The sequence below is a fragment of the Microcaecilia unicolor genome, chromosome 5 (genome assembly GCF_901765095.1).
Source record: "Microcaecilia unicolor chromosome 5, aMicUni1.1, whole genome shotgun sequence".
NCBI classification, from domain to species: Eukaryota; Metazoa; Chordata; class Amphibia; order Gymnophiona; family Siphonopidae; genus Microcaecilia; species Microcaecilia unicolor.
In genome coordinates, this window is record NC_044035.1 from 187,648,479 (window position 1) to 187,666,445 (window position 17,967).

Below are 17,967 nucleotides of genomic sequence, written 5' to 3' on the forward strand. Positions count from 1 at the left end.
TCCGCTTGAAATACCATTTCCGACACCAGTATCCCACCCAAATCTTCCTCAATGAAGACCGAAGCAAAGAATTCATTCAATCTCTCCGCTACGTCTTTGTCTTCCTTGATTGCCCCTTTTACCCCTCGGTCATCCAGCAGCCCATTTTTAACCAAAACAAGCTTACTATGCGGGGTGCCTCTCAAACGACATGTATTAAATGTGGTTCAGCAGAGACCACCTTATCCCATGAGATATTGGATATGGCTGATGAGCTATTGTACCCAATTACTGCATAGATCCATAGATTTCTCCCCCAAACACATACTTTTTGGACATGTAGAGAATGGGGGCAGAACATTTATTTCTGTATAAAGCTAGCATGTTAGGTAAAAAATTCATAATGCGACATTGGACACTGAATGCACTGCCTACTTACTGGCATTGGAGAAATGTATTACATACCTTAATGGTTCTGGAGGCTCGAAAAGCATGCCATACTATGGAGAGGAAGCAGAGATTTTAGGCTGTTTGGGAGCCCTATGTCCAATCGTTAATAGGACCAACATGTAGCTTAACCTTGAACCAGATACCTCTGTAGTCAACCCATTGAGCTCCATCAAAATTAATCATTTAAAGGAGGAAGGTAGGAGGGGAGTACAGATTCTTTTTGATGTTAGTAATCCGGGTGGGGAGCTATAAGAGTACAAGTTCCTCACCTATTAGTATGATAATTTGAATGACCTGATTCAGTCTATGCTGTATATGTCACCTGGTTTGATTTGCTAGTACATGTTTATGCTGGTTGATATGCTGGGGGACTACAGCTGGGGTGGGTGGGAGGTGAGTTACACATGCTATTGTTTAGTTAGTTAAAATAAGGTATTTCTTTGTGTCTTAATTGTTTATTTGCATGCCAATAAAACAGAGTTAACATAAAAGATGTGTGTTGAGAAAAAAAGAATAGAAGGGAAAACTGAGTAAGGTAGAAAGTGGCAACGAGGGAGCAGGAAGGTACCTAGACCATTAGGTTTATACCTGAGGCACAGGATATTCTCAACCCCAAACTCAACTGAACCTTTAAGCAAAACAGGAGGCCAAACACAAGACACCACTGCGCGCAGGAGCTGCTATCCCGCTTGCTGAAGATAGAGAATACTAGCTTGGTTGCTAAGCACAGGAGCTTATGAGGCACAACTCAGATTTCTCTACCTCTACCTGCAGGCGGATGGTCACAACCTATTTGTCTGGACTGATCCTTGGGACGTAATGGAATCCTGTTTTTAGATTGTTTTGTATATATTGTTTAAAAGTGTGTATTTATAACCCAACCTTGTTAAAGACGGGATATACATTTTAATATAAATAAATAAAATAAGGCCTTGGGTGTCCCGGCCAAGCCCTCAAAAAAAAAAAAAAAAGTGTTCCCTTCATCCGCTCCAGCGTGGATAGTCAAGAAGCACAAGGCCTCCACCACTAAATCAAATGTGGCTGGTGAGTTCCTTGCCCCTTAAAAAGACAGATTACTAGCAGAGACTTGCGTCTAAACCTGTGCCCAACTTAGCGTTACCCAGAAAGCTCTGCCATTTCAGGCTCTAAAATCCGCAATCAGCCCCCATCCCCACTCCCATCCAGCCCCAGTTATGCACAAAGTGGATCCAGTCTGAGATGCTTCACCTGTTGGGATATGGTCCAAAGTGAATGGGCCACAAACCCCCTCCCCTGCATGGTAGTGAAGAGGAGCTCTTCTTGGCCAGAGTTTCCTTCGTAAGACAACCACATGATAGAGCCACTCAAGCAGCAAATTCTCCACTGAATCTGATGCGAGTCATAGGTGGCGCACACACACATCCCGAGGAACCAACAAGCGTACAAACTCAACAAAATGAAAAGAAAGATCATAAAAAATCCACACAAACCAAGAAACGACAACTAACAAAAGTCACCAAAAAAGTCCACATAACACCGAACGTAGAAGACCCATACCAAAAAATTCAAACAGACTACGTCAACGCCAGATCCGTAGTAAACAACAGACTGGATCACGTCAGAGAAACTTGATCTACTCTTCAACACTGAAACCTGGATCTATGATCAGAAGGACCCTATCATCTTAAACCTATGTCCACCAGGATACAAAATCACTCACTGGACTAGAAAAGAAAAAAGAGGAGGGGGCATAGCACTCATATACCGTTCTCACCTCACAATTACATAGTAACATAGTAGATGACGGCAGAAAAAGACCTGCGCGGTCCATCCAGTCTGCCCAACAAGATAAACTCACATGTGCTACTTTTTGTGTACACCTTACCTTGATTTGTACCTGTCCTTTTCCGGGCACAGACCATAGAAGTCTGCCCAGCACTATCCCCGCCTCCCAACCACCCAGCCCCGCCTCCCACCACAGGTTCTGGCACAGACCATATAAGTCTGCCCAGCACTATCCCCGCCTACAAACCACCAGTCCCGCCTCCCACCATCGGCTCTGGCACAGACCGTATAAGTCTGCCCAGCACCATCTCCGTCTCCCGCCACCGGCTTTGACACCTAATCTCGTCTAAGCTCCATAGGATCCATTCCTTCTGAGCAGAATTCCTTTATGTTTATCCCACGCCTGTTTGAATTGAAACCACTGCGGAATCTATAACCACCCACCTTGAAATAGCCTCAATCAGAATCCACCACAAAACCCTGCTCAACCACCTAAATTGCGTCCTATTCTACAGACCACCATGTAACTGGAACAAAACCCAGGCGGACTTCATGGACTTAGTTTCCAGTCCTCCCTATTCCTCGCCAAACAGGACTATTACACCCAATTGGCTAATTCCCTAAGCGCTAACCCTCGTCGTCTCTTCGCCACCCTTAACTCCCTCCTCAAAACGACCACTTCCGCGACAAGGTGCAGAAGATCAACCTCGAATTCACCACCAAACCATCTCCTCCTCTTCACCCTATAACCCACTCCCTCAACCAACCAACCCAGGCCTCCTTCTCCTCTTTTCCTGATATCACCGAAGAGGAAACCGCCCATCTTCTTTCCTCCTCGAAATGCACCACCTGTTCTTCTGACCCCATCCCTACCAACTTACTTAACACCATCTCTCCTACTGTCACCCCCACCATCTGCCATATCCTCAACCTCTCACTCTCCACAGTAACTGTCCCTGACACCTTCAAGCATGCTGTAGTCACACCACTCCTCAAAAAACCATCACTTGACCCTACCTGTCCCTCCAATTACCGGCCCATTTCTCTCCTACCCTTCCTCTCCAATATACTTGAACATGCCGTTCACAGCCATTGCCTTGATTTTCTCGCCTCTCATGGCATCCTCGATCCGCTTCAATCCGGCTTTTGCCCCTTCACTCGACAGAAACAGCACTAAAGTCTGCAATGACCTGTTCCCTGCCAAGTCCAAAGGTCACTACTCCATTCTCATCCTCCTCGACCTCTCCGCCACTTTTGACACTGTCAATCACAACTTACTTCTTGACACACTGTCCTCTTTTGGGTTCCAGGGCTCTGGTCCTCTCCTGGCTCTCCTCTTATCTCTCCCATCATACCTTCAGAGTACACTCTCATGGATCGTCCTCCACCCCTATCCCGCTCTCTGTTGGAGTTCCTCAGGGATCTGTCCTTGGACCCCTTCTTTTTTCAATCTATACCTCTTCCCTGAGCTCCCTGATCTCATCGCATGGTTTCCACTATCATCTTTATGCTGACAACACCCAGCTTTCTCTCTCCACACCAGACATCACTGCGGAAACCCAGGCCAAAGTATCGGCCTGCTTATCCGACATTGCTGCCTGGATGTCCAACCGCCACCTGAAACTGAACATGGCCAAGACCGAACTTCTTGTCTTCCCACCCAAACCCACTTCTCCTCTCCCTCCACTCTCTATCTCTGTTGATAACACCCCCATCGTCCCCATCTCATCTGCCCGCAACCTCAGTGTCATCTTAGTCTCCTCCCTCTCCTTCTCTGCGCATATCCAGCAGATAGCCAAAACCTGTCGCTTCTTCCTCTATAACATTAGCAAAATTCGCCCTTTCCTCTCTGAGCACACCACCCGAACTCTCATCCACTCTCTCATTACCTCTCGCCTTGACTACTGTAACCTACTCCTCACTGGCTTCCCACTCAGCCATCTATCCCCCCTTCAGTCCGTCCAGAACTCTGCTGCCCGTCTTATCTTCCACCTCGACCGATATACTCATATCACCCCTCTCCTCAAGTCACTTCACTGTCTTCCGATCAGGTACCGCATGTATTGTAATTCAATGAAGAATTGAAAAAACTAAAAACACAATCTAGGAAACTGGAATGCGGATGGAAAAAAATAAAAGACGAACACTCATTCAACGCATGGAAACAACTACAAAGGAAATACAAATACGCAATAAGACAGACCAAAAGGTCGTACTACAAAACCAAAATTGGGCCGGACTACAAAAACACGAAGAAACTATACCATCTCGTGAACAAACTACTAGACACAACACCGGTCACCAAAACCAACACTGACATCCCATCTGCAGACAACCTTGCTAAATATTTCAATGAAAAAATTGTAAACCTATGCAAAACCCTACCTCAGAATAACATGGACATAGAAAACTTCATTAATGGTCTAGACCCAATCCCTGGTGAATACCCTGCTGACCAAATATGGTCAAAGTTTGCTCTACTCAGCGCAGACACAGTTACCCAGGCGATTAAACAATACTCAAAACAGCCTTTGTCAACTGGACACCTGCCCCAGCTACCTAATACAATCTGCCCCCCATCGCTTCATAATAGATCTCACATCCCACTTAAACTTCATGCTTCAACAGGGTATCTACCCTCAAGAAAAAAGAAACATCCTGCCCACTCCAATACCAAAGACACCAAGAAGAAAAAAAATGACATTACCAACTACCGCCCAGTAGCATCTATCCCATTAGTAGTCAAACTAATGGAAGGACTGGTGATCAAACAACTCAATGACTACATAAACAAATTCACTGTACTACATGAGTCACAATCAGGATTTCGACCCCTACACAGCACCAAAACAGTACACTACTCACTCTCCTAACCAAATTCAAGCAGGAAATAGCAATAGGCAAGAGCATTCTCCTCCTCCAATTTGACATGTCAAGTGCGTTCGACTTGGTTAACCATAACATATTGCTAAGACTCCTAGAATACTTCGGAATAAGTGGTGGCACTCTCAATTGGATTAAGAGTTTTCTAACCACAAGAGCATATCAAGTGAAATCAAAAACAAACATATCGTCACAGTGGAAGCCAGGCTGCAGAGTACCGCAAGGATCACCACTATCACCGATCCTTTTCAACCTCATGATGACTCCACTAGCCAAGACCCTATCCATCCAAGGCCTCAACCCATTTATCTACGCTGATGACGTTACATTATACATTCCATACAAACATGATCTGGTGGAAATCACCGACAAAATCAAGCAAAGCTTAAACATCATGAATTCATAGGCAAATGCATTCCAACTAAAACAATACAGAAAAAAACACTGTCTCATTATCTCATCCCAATACAATATATACAAACCCACAAACATTAACACCCCAGGATACACCCTCCCTGTCTCAGACAGCCTGAAAATTCTCAGAGTAACAATCGACCGTAACATTATCACTAGAGACCCAAGCGAAATCCACCATAAAGAAAATGTTTTTCTCAATGTGGAAACTCAAACGCTTAAAACCATTCTTCCTGCGGGAAATATTTCGTAACCTGGTACAGCCCATGGTACTAAGCCACGCAGATCACGGTAATTAAATCTATGCGGGATGCAAGGATCAAATCATAAAGAAAATTCAGACCGCCCAAAACACAGCAGCCAGGCTTATATTTGGAAAAACACGTTTTGACAGCACTAAACCACTCAGAGAAAAATTGCACTGGCTACCAATCAAAGAATATCACTTTCAAAATCTGCACGACTGTTCATAAAATTATTTACGGCGAGGCACCGGGGATACATGACAGACTTCATCGACCTGCCAACCAGAACCACCACAAAATCTGCACGATCATACCTAAACCTCCACTACCCAAGCAGCAAAGGACTCAAATACAAATCCACCTATGCAACCAGCTTTTCCTACCTAAGTGCACAACTATGGAACGCACTGCCAAAAGCAGCAAAAACTACGCTCGACCACCTAAATTTTCGGAAAGCACTAAAGACAGACCTGTTCAGAAGAGCATACCCCACCGACCCACCATAAAAATACCTGGTCATTTGCGACACAATGTAACCAAAGACCGTAACGGACATTACCTGATTCTTCTTTCCCCTTTCCCTCTCTAAGTTCCCCCCCCCCCCCCCCAACAGTACTTATCATACATCTACCTCATTCTACCACAATATCACTTTGTATTCATTCATACCATGTATTTGTTCAGACTGTAGTCGGCTAACGCCGTTAACGGTTATATGTAAGCCACATTGAGTCTGCAAAGGAGGGAAAATGTGGGATACAAATATAACAAATAATAGTCTGATCCTGTAGCAGAGCAGGAAGAGCTGTGACAAATATGGCTGCTGCGCTGGCCAAACCAATCAGGAATGCAGGTCCCACGTGATGATCCAATGCAGTGCAGACTCCCCATGACCTCCACACCCAGGCCACATCCATGGACGGATATGGCCCATCATACACAGGGCAAACGGAATTGGCAACTGTACTAAGCTGCCAGTTCTCACAGGCAGCACATCTTCTGCCAGATAGCATACCCAACTATGTGGCTGGCTTGCCATGGCCAATGCGCTCCTGCAGCTATCCCAGAAAGCTATGGCCTAAGTCTCCCCAGATTCTCACAGTCCCCTGGGAGCTCTGGGATGGTTCTACTTTACCGGCCTTCTGGTTTACTTTTTTAAATGTCTCTCCCTAAACAGCAGAGAACAAGTACTACAAGAAGGCTTAGATCCTCCTTGGGGACTTTTGGTTTGTTTTTTTTTTGTTTTAAATATAAGAGGATCTAAGCTCCCTAAGAGCTGCAGGACACCCACAGGGAACTCCCAAAGGAGCAAGGAGGATGGGGACCCACGGCCTCCTCAGGGGAACATTCCATGGGGACTGTGCCTGGAGACCACCCAGCAAGCACTCTTAAGCACTAGCAGGGGGCTGCAGAGCTCAAGCTCTGCGCTCTGACTTCAGCTAATGGACCGAGGGCAGGAGCAAGGCCTTTACATTCAACCACAACAGGACAAAGCCTGAGGACCTAAGCCTAGGACCAGCATGAACAACCTTACTCTCTACCTTACTCAGTCTCTACCTCCATCTGCTGGTAGGAGAGGGACAATCTCACTTGTTCAGACTGGTGGGGCCTGGATGATAAAGGAAAAAAAAAATCAATTTTACTTATCCATTCTTATAGTATGTCCTGCATCTTATGGTACAATAAAATGCATAGTCTAAAGAGAATCCACAAAAAGTGGAGAACTCAATAGATCCCACGAGGCCTAGTTTACGTATGGAAGACGTACGGACGGTCACACAGCGGTCTGTTTTCACTGGTTTCACTTTTTTCATCAGCTGATATTAGCGTCTTCTAGAACTTACGCCCCATTTTGGCTAATTAAAGTACCGTGTAGCTCAATTTTTATTTTATTACAATTGCTGGAATCAAGGTATGTGTCTCCCCTTTTTTTTCTCCAATACACTGCTGCCCGCGCCTTTGATTTCGCAGCGTTTTTTCATATTTTATCATATTTGTGTTTCATTTGAGAGTTTCTTCATTATTATAAATATTTAGTGCGAGTCTTTTATTTACAGCTAACTTTGTGTTTTTGAGCTAGTCTTTTGACTAGTGTTGCAGAAAGGGGCAATAGGTACATTACATGACTCGTTATTTTGTATTTTAACCTCGGACTTGTGCTAAAAAAAAGGATAAATAGGTAGATCAAATGAACCTTTATCTTTTGGCTATTTTCAACTAAATTGCTTGCTGTGCTAATCACATTGTGTTCTTTTATGTACATACTTTTCACTAAAAATTTTCTATTTATTTTTTTGTCTTCTACAGACCATTTTCAAGATCTCATCTGTAGATCTTTGGAATCTCTCATCTGCATTTTGAGATTCCTTTGATGTGTTATAATTAATTTCAATTTTATAGATAAGGTTAGTTTTGTTATTCATTCTTATCCCCATGTATGTATATTTTGATCTGTTTTTCCCTTATGAAGTTTGTTCAACATATTGTTTGGCATATACGTACATATACATGTATTTCTTTGGATTATATTTATAGTTTTTCATTATTTGATAATTTATATATGTTCCTCTTTTAGTATAATTTTTGTTTCATATTGTTAATATTTATTTCTATATGCTTAATTTATTTATCTACTGTTTTATGTCTATAGACTCCTGATGTAGGCCATTCGGCCGAAACACAACGTTGTGTCGAGTCAATTTTAATGTGTTATTGTTATATTTTTATTTGTTTTGAAGATTATTAAACTTTGTTTTAAGTAAAGATCATTTGGTTCCATTCTTTGGATAGCCTGGCTTTTTTTCCCACCTTTTTATTTTTCGTACAATAAAATGCATTGCATCTAAAACTGGCAAGATACATTTTACTTAACTATTAGCCTACCAAGCAATCATTACTTACTTCTCATTTGTAATGAACACTATAAAATATCATATCACTCTCTCAATAATTCTCTTCTGTTTTCAAAGTTCAAGCACTCCCCAGTGCTTTAACCAGTTCACGCTAAGTAAATGCATTCATTTAACGTTAGTCCCCCATTCCACCTAACTAAAATATATAAACATTCTATATAAAATATTTTAACATGAATGGATAAGGATACTGAATTTTCTCATTTTCCATGGTCAGTTGCCAGACAAAAAGGTTGCCAGCCTCATCTAGGCAAGACAATAGGTTGGAGTTGAGGTGAGCAAAGGCCAGGTCAGCAACTCTACCAACAATGCCCTTTAGCAAGATTCTCTCTGCAGTGGAAACACTCAGGACCCGCACCATGGCAGAACCATTAGCACCTGTAAACATTAAGAATTAAAAAAAAAAAAAAGGTATATGTAAATTCTCCTCACCAATATGGACTGCTAAAGGATACCAAACTGTAAATTAAGAAGGGTGGAAAGTTTTATACCTTGGACAAAAATGGCTGTGACTTGCCCAGGGTCACAAGTAGTTGCAGTGGGAATTGAGCCCAGTTCCACAGGTTCTTAACCCACTGTTACTCCTCCATTCCACACTAGTGAAATTTATCGTCCTGCTGGTATGGTGCGACAACCCATTGGTTTGAACTGATGTAGCAGGATAATGAAGCTAACATTAAACCATTAAAGATGAAGTCATAGCACACAACCAGTCAGGAGAACTAATGGGACATGAGTTCTAATTCCTTCCTTACTACTGATTCTCAGGGTTAAATCTCATCTGTCTGAGTCTATTCAGCAGTAAGTTAACAATGACCAATATGTTCTGTAGCTTTCACAATGTATAAGTATCTTGTACATTAGGTAAATTCAGCATATACAATGATGGTAGTCTAGAAATACGTGGTCAGCCACTTCAGCAATAAAGTCTATAGGGATCCTATGAGAATGTAAAACGTTAATATTTATTAATTTAATAAAATAAGCATAATATCCTAATTATAGCTATTACAATTCCTCTGGCTCAGCATGAGACATGCTCAAGCTTGCCATTACACAGCACTTGGAAAGGGTTCTTTAAAAAAAAAAAAAGTCATTTTCCTCCTATTCTAGTAGCAATCAAGAAATAGCCATAGTCAAGTGAGACAAATTATCTCTCCATTCTCTATGGGGCACCATTGCCTGAAAAAGGTAAAAAGGAATTCTACAACAGTGTCCAAAAAAAAAATGACTCACCTCTAGTAGCATATGCTAGGTAGGAGTTAGAAACAGCTATCAGATTTCCATAATAGTATTTCTGCTCCCAATCATATTTAGCTACTGGCTGTATTTTAACCTGTAGAAAATGGGAAAAAAAAACGTGCTAAAAATAATTACAAGAATATTCAAAATACTTAACACACAGGTTTATGATCATCAACAAATAGTGAAAATCACTAGCAATTGGACATAGCTCTGGCAAATATATGCATTCCAGAAAGCCTCACTAATATTCCTCAATGAGGACTTAAATGCTACCTGCTAGCCCTGTACAGACACTCATTAAAACATTAACACACACCAGTCTCATCTATAGCATTTAGTTCAGTAATGAACCCCCACATATACTTCTACCAGTTTCTTCAATCCCAACCTATAACTTACTATATTCAGACCCCATACAATTATAATAGGAACGCTCTGCCAAAAATAGTAAAAACAACATATACCACCTAAACTTCCGAAAAGAACTAAAAACAAACCTGTTCAGGAAGGCATATCCCACTGACCCAACATAAACATAGTAACATAGTAGATGACGGCAGAAAAAGACCTGCACGGTCCATTCAGTCTGCCCAACAAGACAACTCATGTGTGCTACTTTTTGTGTATACCCTACTTTGATTTGTACCTATGCTCTTTAGGGCACAGACCGTATACGTCTGCCCAGCACTATCCCCGCCTCCCACCACCGGCTCTGGCACAGACCGTATAAGTCTCACTATCCCTGCCTCCCAATCTCCAGTCCCGCCTCCCACCACTGGCTCTGGCACAGACCGTATAAGTCTGCCCCACACTATCCCCGCCTCCCAACCTCCAGCCCTGCCTCCCACTACCGGCTCTGCCTGAATACCTGCAACACAACAAAACCAAAGGTCGTAATGGAAACATCCCAACTTCCCTCTTCCTCCCTAAGTTCCCCAATGTATCTACCATACATGAACCTTATTCTACCACAATAACACCTTGTATTTGTTCATACTGGAATTGGTGAACGCCATTATGGCACTATGTAAGCCACATTGAGCCTGCAAATAGGTGGGTAAATGTGGGATACAAATGTACAAATATAATAATGCTCCTAACTCTACAATCTGAAGTAACAGCCTCAAGAAAATGACCTTCCAGGTCAAGTACTTTAGATGGCAGGAATCCAATGGCTCGAAAGGAGAAATTAGGTCTTACCTGATCATTTTCTTTCCATTAGTTCTTCACACTATTGCAGGATGTGTGGGAAGTCATGTCCATCGACCAGCAAGTGGAGACAGAGAATACAGTGCACAGAACTGAGCACCACTACTCAGCCCTTCGTTACTAGCCCAGTTCCTCAGTATCACTAATCAAGCAAGGAAGAAAGAAAACCAACCCAGGAGCATGATCATCAACATCACTAGACGACCTGCAGGCTTAGCCCTTGGAAAAAGGACACAAAGACAGTGCACAGAGCTGCCAAGGAGGGCGTCGAACCACGGGAGGGCTCCCGAAATAATGTAAAGAACTAATGGAAAGAAAATTATCAGGTAAAACCTAATTTCTCCTTTCATTACATTACTTTCCACTATACCAGGTCGTGTGGAATGTTCAAAAGCTATCCCTACAAGGGTGGAAAGTCAATCCTGCCGCACGCAGAACTGAAACCCCAAACACAGCCTCTGGCCACAGGACAATATCCACCCGATAATGCTAACTAAAGGTATGCAGCGACGCCCACACTGCCGCCTTACAAATATCCACCAGAGAGGATGACGAGGCCTCTGCCCAAGATGTTGCCATATGCCTGGTAGAGTGCACTTTCAAACCCTGAGGGGGAGGACTTTCCCTCCAGAAGACAGGTCACGGCCCCTGTCTTTTTCAAACAATGGGCAATAGACACCTTGTACACAATGAGACCCAACTTTTGCAAGCCGAAGGACAAAAAGCCTATCTAAACGGCAAAAATCATTCATAACATAACCTCCAGATAGCGAATGAGCGCTCTCTGAATGTCCATAAGCCTCAGAGAGGTGCAGTGCTCCCCCACATCCTCTCACCGAAAGGGAGGTAGGTCCACTGTCTGATTGACATGGAAGGCAGAAACTACTTTGGGCAAAAAAGAAGGTACAGTCCGAAGCAAAAACCCCCACCTCCAAAAACAGGAGAAAGGGATCCCTACAAGAAAGCACCTGAAGCTAAGAAACATGACATGCTGACATAATAGCCACCAAGAATACCATATTCAGCGTGATATCTTTCAAGGTCACTCTCCGAATTGGCCCAATGGGAGACCAGGTTAAGGTCACATCCCAGAAAGGGTGCCCGAAAGGGTAGCCTGAGCAGACCCACTCCCCTAAGGAACAGAACCACATCAGGATGCACCACCAAAGACCAGTTCCGCAAGTGGCCCCGGAAGTAAGCCAGGGCCGTCACCTAAACCTCAAGAACCCCAACACCAGTCCTTTGTGCACTCCAGCCTGTAAGAACACCAGAATGTAGCCAAAGAAGCAAAAAAATGCAAACCTCTCTCAGCACACCAGCCCTCAAAGGTACGCCACACACAGGCATAAATCGAAGAAGTAGAACACTTCCAAGCCTGGACCAGGACCGTGATGACAGAATCCGAATAATCCTTCTTCCTAAGCCTAGCCCTCTCAAGGGCTAGGCAGTAAGACCAGAGGAGGAGGGATCCTCCATGACCACCGGGCCCTGTCAGAGAAGACCTCGGACCTAAAATAACCACAGCGGCTCCCCATCCAGCAGCCGCACCAGTTCTGCAAACCACAGGCACCAAAGCCAGTCTGGGGCCACCAGGATCATCCGGCCCTAACGGCCCGCCACTCTCCTCAGCAACCGGCTGATCATCAGCCATGGGGGAAACACATACAGAAGCCCCTCGCTTGGCAATGCTGTAGCAGGGTGTCTAGACCCAGAGTCCCTTTCCCTGCAATGGCTGAAAAACTGCAGAACTTTGGCTTTGGCCCTTGTAGCCATGAGATCCAAAAGTGGAACACCCCAACATCTTACCAGAAGCTGAAATGCCTCGCCTGACAACTATACCACTCGTCAGGATTCAGAGTGTGCCGACTGAGGAAGTCGCCTCCACATTAAAGGACACTGTAATGTGAGCTGCTGAGAGGCAAGCAGATGTCTCTTTGCCCAGGTCATTAACAAGCTGGCCTTCACTGCCAGCAAGTCCCCCTTGCTTGCTGATATAGGCCATAGCCTTTGCACTGTCTGAGAAGACCCAAACCGGGGCCTTCAACAGCGGGGTAAAGGCCTCCAGAGCCCGCTCCAAGCGGTTGATAGGCCACTGCGCCTCCACCAGTGACCAAGATCCCTGAGCCAGGTGACCCCTGAAATGGGCCCCCCCCAATCCAACAAACTGGCATCCGTGGTCACGAATTCCTAATGCAGAATCAGACAGTGCATTCCCAGGCTCAGCGACCCAGGGAGCAGCCGCCATCTCATACTCTGTCTGGCAGTGTCCAAGGAAGCTAGACACTGTAGTCCTCTGAAACCAGAAATGAGCAGCTGAGCCGAGACCACTGAAGCGGCCACATGTGCGCCCTTGCTCAGGGAACCACTTCCACGGCCGCTGTCATGGAATCGAGAACTTGCACATAGTCCAAGGCCGGTGGCCAGGACTGAAGCAAGAACAAATCTGATGCACCAACTTCGCGTGCCACCCCTCTGTCAGAAAGACCAGAGCCCGTTGGGTATTGAACAAAACACTCAAATACTACAGCTGTTCCGACGGAACCACCCTGCTCTTCTCGAAATTGATCACCCAACTAAGGATTGAAAAAGCCAAACCACCATTGAAGTCACCTCCACACCATCCTGGGAAGAAGATGCCCAAATCAGTCGTCCAAGTGAACTCGAATCCCCGCCACAACCATGACTTTGGAAAAGACCTTGGGGCTCTGGCAAAACCAAATGGCAGGGCCTGGACTGAAAGTGACAGCTCAGGACCGCAAAACGAAGGAACTGCTGATGTGGCCCTCAGATAGGGATGTGCAGGCATGCCTCCCTGAGGTCACGAGGGGTGAGGAACTACCCCTCCTGAACCAACACGAACACTGACCTCAGGGTTTCCATCCGAAAATGGGCAAATCTGCAGACATCTGTTGACCCCACTGAGGTCCAGAATCAGTCTCAGTTTCTTCCTTCTTTGGAACCACGAAGTAGATGGAGTACCGACCTTGACCACAATAGAAGGTAGGGATGGGTACAATGGTTCGAAGGGCCAGCAAGGCAGCTTCTGATCCATGCGGCCCCCCAACAAGCAGACCGTAAGAACAGGAGACCAGACAGGTTAACTCCCAACTTGCAGCCATCCCACAGAAGATCCAACACCCACTGGTCTGTGGCAATTGTAACCCACATGTCCACAAACGCCTGAAGACATTCTCCAATTGGCCTGGACGGGTGGACTGGCCTGGCATCATTATGAGCGTAAGGAGGCAGCAACATCACCCCGAATGACCCACAGATTTCCTGTCTCCAGAAACGAAGACTGTTGGGGTTGGAATCGCACCTCCTGGCTTAAGGACTGTCAATCAGGCTTATGCTTTTTGCTGTCCCTAAACCAGAAACACACCATGCCTGAAGAGTGACCATAGTAACATAGTAGATGACAGCTGAGAAAGACCAGTACGATCCATCCAGTCTGCCCAATAAGATAAACTCATATGTGCTACTTTATGTATATACCTGACCTTGATTTGTATCTACCATTTTCAAGACACAGACCTTAGAAGTCTGCCCAGTACTAGCCCCACCTCTCAACCACTAGCCACACCTCCCACCACAGGCTCTGCCACCCAATCTCCACTAAGCTTCTGAGGATCCATTGCTTCTGAACAGGATTCGTTTATGTTTATCGCACGCATTTTTGAATTCCGTTACCGTTTTCATCTCCAACACCGCCCGTGGGAGGGTATTCCAAGCATCCACCACTCTCTCCATGAAAAAATACTTCCTGACATTTTTCTTGAGTCTGCCCCCCTTCGATCTCATTTCATGCCCTCTAGTTCTACCGCCTTCCCATCTCCGGAAAAGGTTCGTTTGCGGATTAATACCTTTCAAATATTTGAACGTCTGTATCATATCACCTCTGTTTCTCCTTTCCTCCAGGGTATACATGTTCAGGTCAACAAGTCTTGTAACGCAAATCCCATACCATTTTTGTTGCTTTCCTTTACACCACTTCAATTTTTTTTACATCCTTCGCAAGATACGGCCTCCAAAACTGAACACAATACTCCAGATGGGGCCTCACCAACGACTTATACAGGGGCATCAACACCTCCTTTCTTCTGCTGGTCACACCTCTATACAACCTAGCAACCTTCTCGCTACGGCCACCGCCTTGTCACACTGTTTCATCGCCTTCAGACCCTCAGATACTATCACCCCAAGATCCTTCTCCCCGTCCGTACATATCAGACTCTCACCGCCTAACATATACATCTCCCGTGGATTTCTACTCCCCAAGTGCATCACTTTGCATTTCTTCGCATTGAATTTTAATTGCCAAATCTTAGACTATTCTTCTAGCTTCCGCAGATCTTTCTTCATGTTTTCCACTCCCTCCCGGGTGTCCACTCTGTTACAAATCTTAGTATCATCGGCAAAAAGGCAAACTTTACCTTCTAACCCTTCGGCAATGTCACTCACAAATATATTGAACAGAATCGGCCCCAGCACCGATCCCTGAGGCACTCCACTACTCACCTTTCCCTCATCCGAGCAAATTCCATTTACCACCACCCTCTGGCGTCTGTCCGTCAACCAGTTCACCACTTCGGGTCCTATCTTCAGCCTGCCTAGTTTATTCAAGAGCCTCCTGTGGGGAACTGTGTCAAAAGCTTTGCTGAAATCTAAGTAGATGACGTCCATAGCACGTCCATGACTCAATTCTCCAGTCACCCAGTCAAAGAATTCAATGAGATTCGTTTGGCATGATTTACCTTTGGTAAAACCATTTTGTCTTGGATCTTGCAACTTACTGGCTTCCAGGAAATTCACTATCCTTTCCTTCAAAATCGCTTCCATTACTTTTCCAATAACCGAAGTAAGGCTTACCGGCCTGTAATTTTCAGCTTCTTCCCTATCACCACGTTTGTGAAGAGAAACCACATCCGCCGATCTCCACTCCAACGGAACCTCTACCATCTCTAAGAATTTATTAAACAAATCTTTAGGAGGACCCACCAGAACCACTCTGAGCTCCCTCAATATCCTGGGGTGGATCACGTCCGGTCCCATGGCTTTGTCCACCTTTAGATTTTCAAGTTATTCATACACACTCTCTTCCGTGAACGGTGCTATATCCACTCCATTTTCATATGTACTTTTATCAGTCAATCGTGGTCCTTCTCCAGGATTTTCTTCTGTGAAAACACAACAGAAGTTTCCATTTAGCAAATTTACTTTTTCTTCATCATTTTCAACATTGTGGTTATCAGCATCTTTCAGTCTCACAATTCCAATTTTAGGCTTCCTCCTTTCACTAATATACCTGAAGAAATTTTTGTCATCCCTCCTTATCTTTCCTTGTTCTTCCACTCACACTTTCGCCAGACATCTCTCTCTCTTGGCGTCTTTCAGTTTCATCTGGTATTCCTTTCCGTGTTCCTCTACTTGAGTTTTTCTGTACTTCAGGAACACCAATTCTTTAGCCTTTATTTTTTCAGCCATTTGCTTGGAGAACCACATCAGTTTCCTTTTTCTCTTGCTTTTATTTACTCTCCTTACATAAAGGTTTGTGACCATATTTATAGCTTCTTTCAGCCTGGACCACTGTCCTTCCACCTCTCGTTCGTCCTCCCAGCCCATCAGCTCCTTCCTCAGGTATTCCCCCATTTTACTAAAGTCAGCACGCTTGAAATCCAGGACTTTGAGTTTTGATTGGCCGCCCTCCACTTCAGCTGTCATATCAAACCAAACTGTTTGATAGTCACTGCTGCTCAGGTGGGCACCCACTCGGACATTTGACACACTATCCCCATTTGTGAGTACCAGATCCAGCATCGCTCCCTCCCTCATGGGTTCTGTTACCATTTGTCTGAGCAGAGCACTTTGGAAAGCATCCACGATCTCTCTACTTTCCGATTCCGCAGACGGAACCTTCCAATCTACATTTGGCAGATTGAAATCTCCAAGCAACAACAGCTCTCTCTTCTTTCCCAACTTTTGAATATCCGCGATCAGATCTTTATCTAGTTCCTCCAACTGTGTCGGGGGTCTGTAGACAACACCCATGTGGACAGAGGTTTTATCTCTTTTTAAGGTGATCCATATTGCTTCTTCCTTTCCCCAGGTCCCTGTCATTTCAGTTGCCTCGATATTTCTCACATATAGAGCTACTCATTCACCTTTACGACCATCTCTATCCTTCGTAAATAGATTATAGCCTGGTATGTTGGGAACCATTGAGGCACGTCTCTATGATTGTAACAACATCAGGGCTTGAAGGTCATGAACTTTATTGCTTAGACTGCAAGCATTTGTGGTCATCGTTTTCCATCTACATTTCCTGGTATGTGTTTCAACATTAGCAATTTGGGGGTGTTTTTTCTCTTTGGGTACCTTCATTGCTTTTTCTTCTGCCTCAGTTCTATTTTCAAGAACATCACAGTGCTGTAATGGAGCAAAAGAATTCTGTAGGGGCAACACTTGTGAGGGCGGATGCTTCTGTGTCACATAATGAATTCTGCCTGAGCCTACCGTGAACCATCTATTCTTAGGTGGTTTTATCCTTTGAGGCAATGGTGTGAATTTGGCTTGATTCTGTGCAGTATGATTTTGTGCAGTCTTAGAAGTTGCTTTAAGTGCATCTAACTCCTGCTTTACTTTACTGAGCTCCTGTTTTAAACTAGCGAGCTGATGACAGATAGGACAAGCCTTAAGTCTCCAGATGATTGGCCTTGAAACTAAAGCATCACAATTATTACAGAGAATAAGAGTCATCCTGATTTGTTGGAATGGGTATGAAAAGGTATGCTATGATGGGGTTAAAAGTGTGCAAGATTAACTTTACTCCTCAGCCACACACAGGCAATCAAAGACAGGAACGAGGC

General features: G+C 44.5%; 1 protein-coding gene across 1 annotated transcript in view; it reads right to left on the bottom strand.

The window, feature by feature from the left end:
* Window positions 1-17,967, bottom strand: part of EDC4 (enhancer of mRNA decapping 4) — a 1,195,039-nt gene that overhangs the window by 998,035 nt on the left and 179,037 nt on the right. Inside the window, 2 exon segments of the mRNA XM_030203662.1 lie at window positions 8,839-9,025; window positions 9,884-9,983. Of these exon segments, the coding sequence (XP_030059522.1) occupies window positions 8,839-9,025; window positions 9,884-9,983 (287 nt within the window).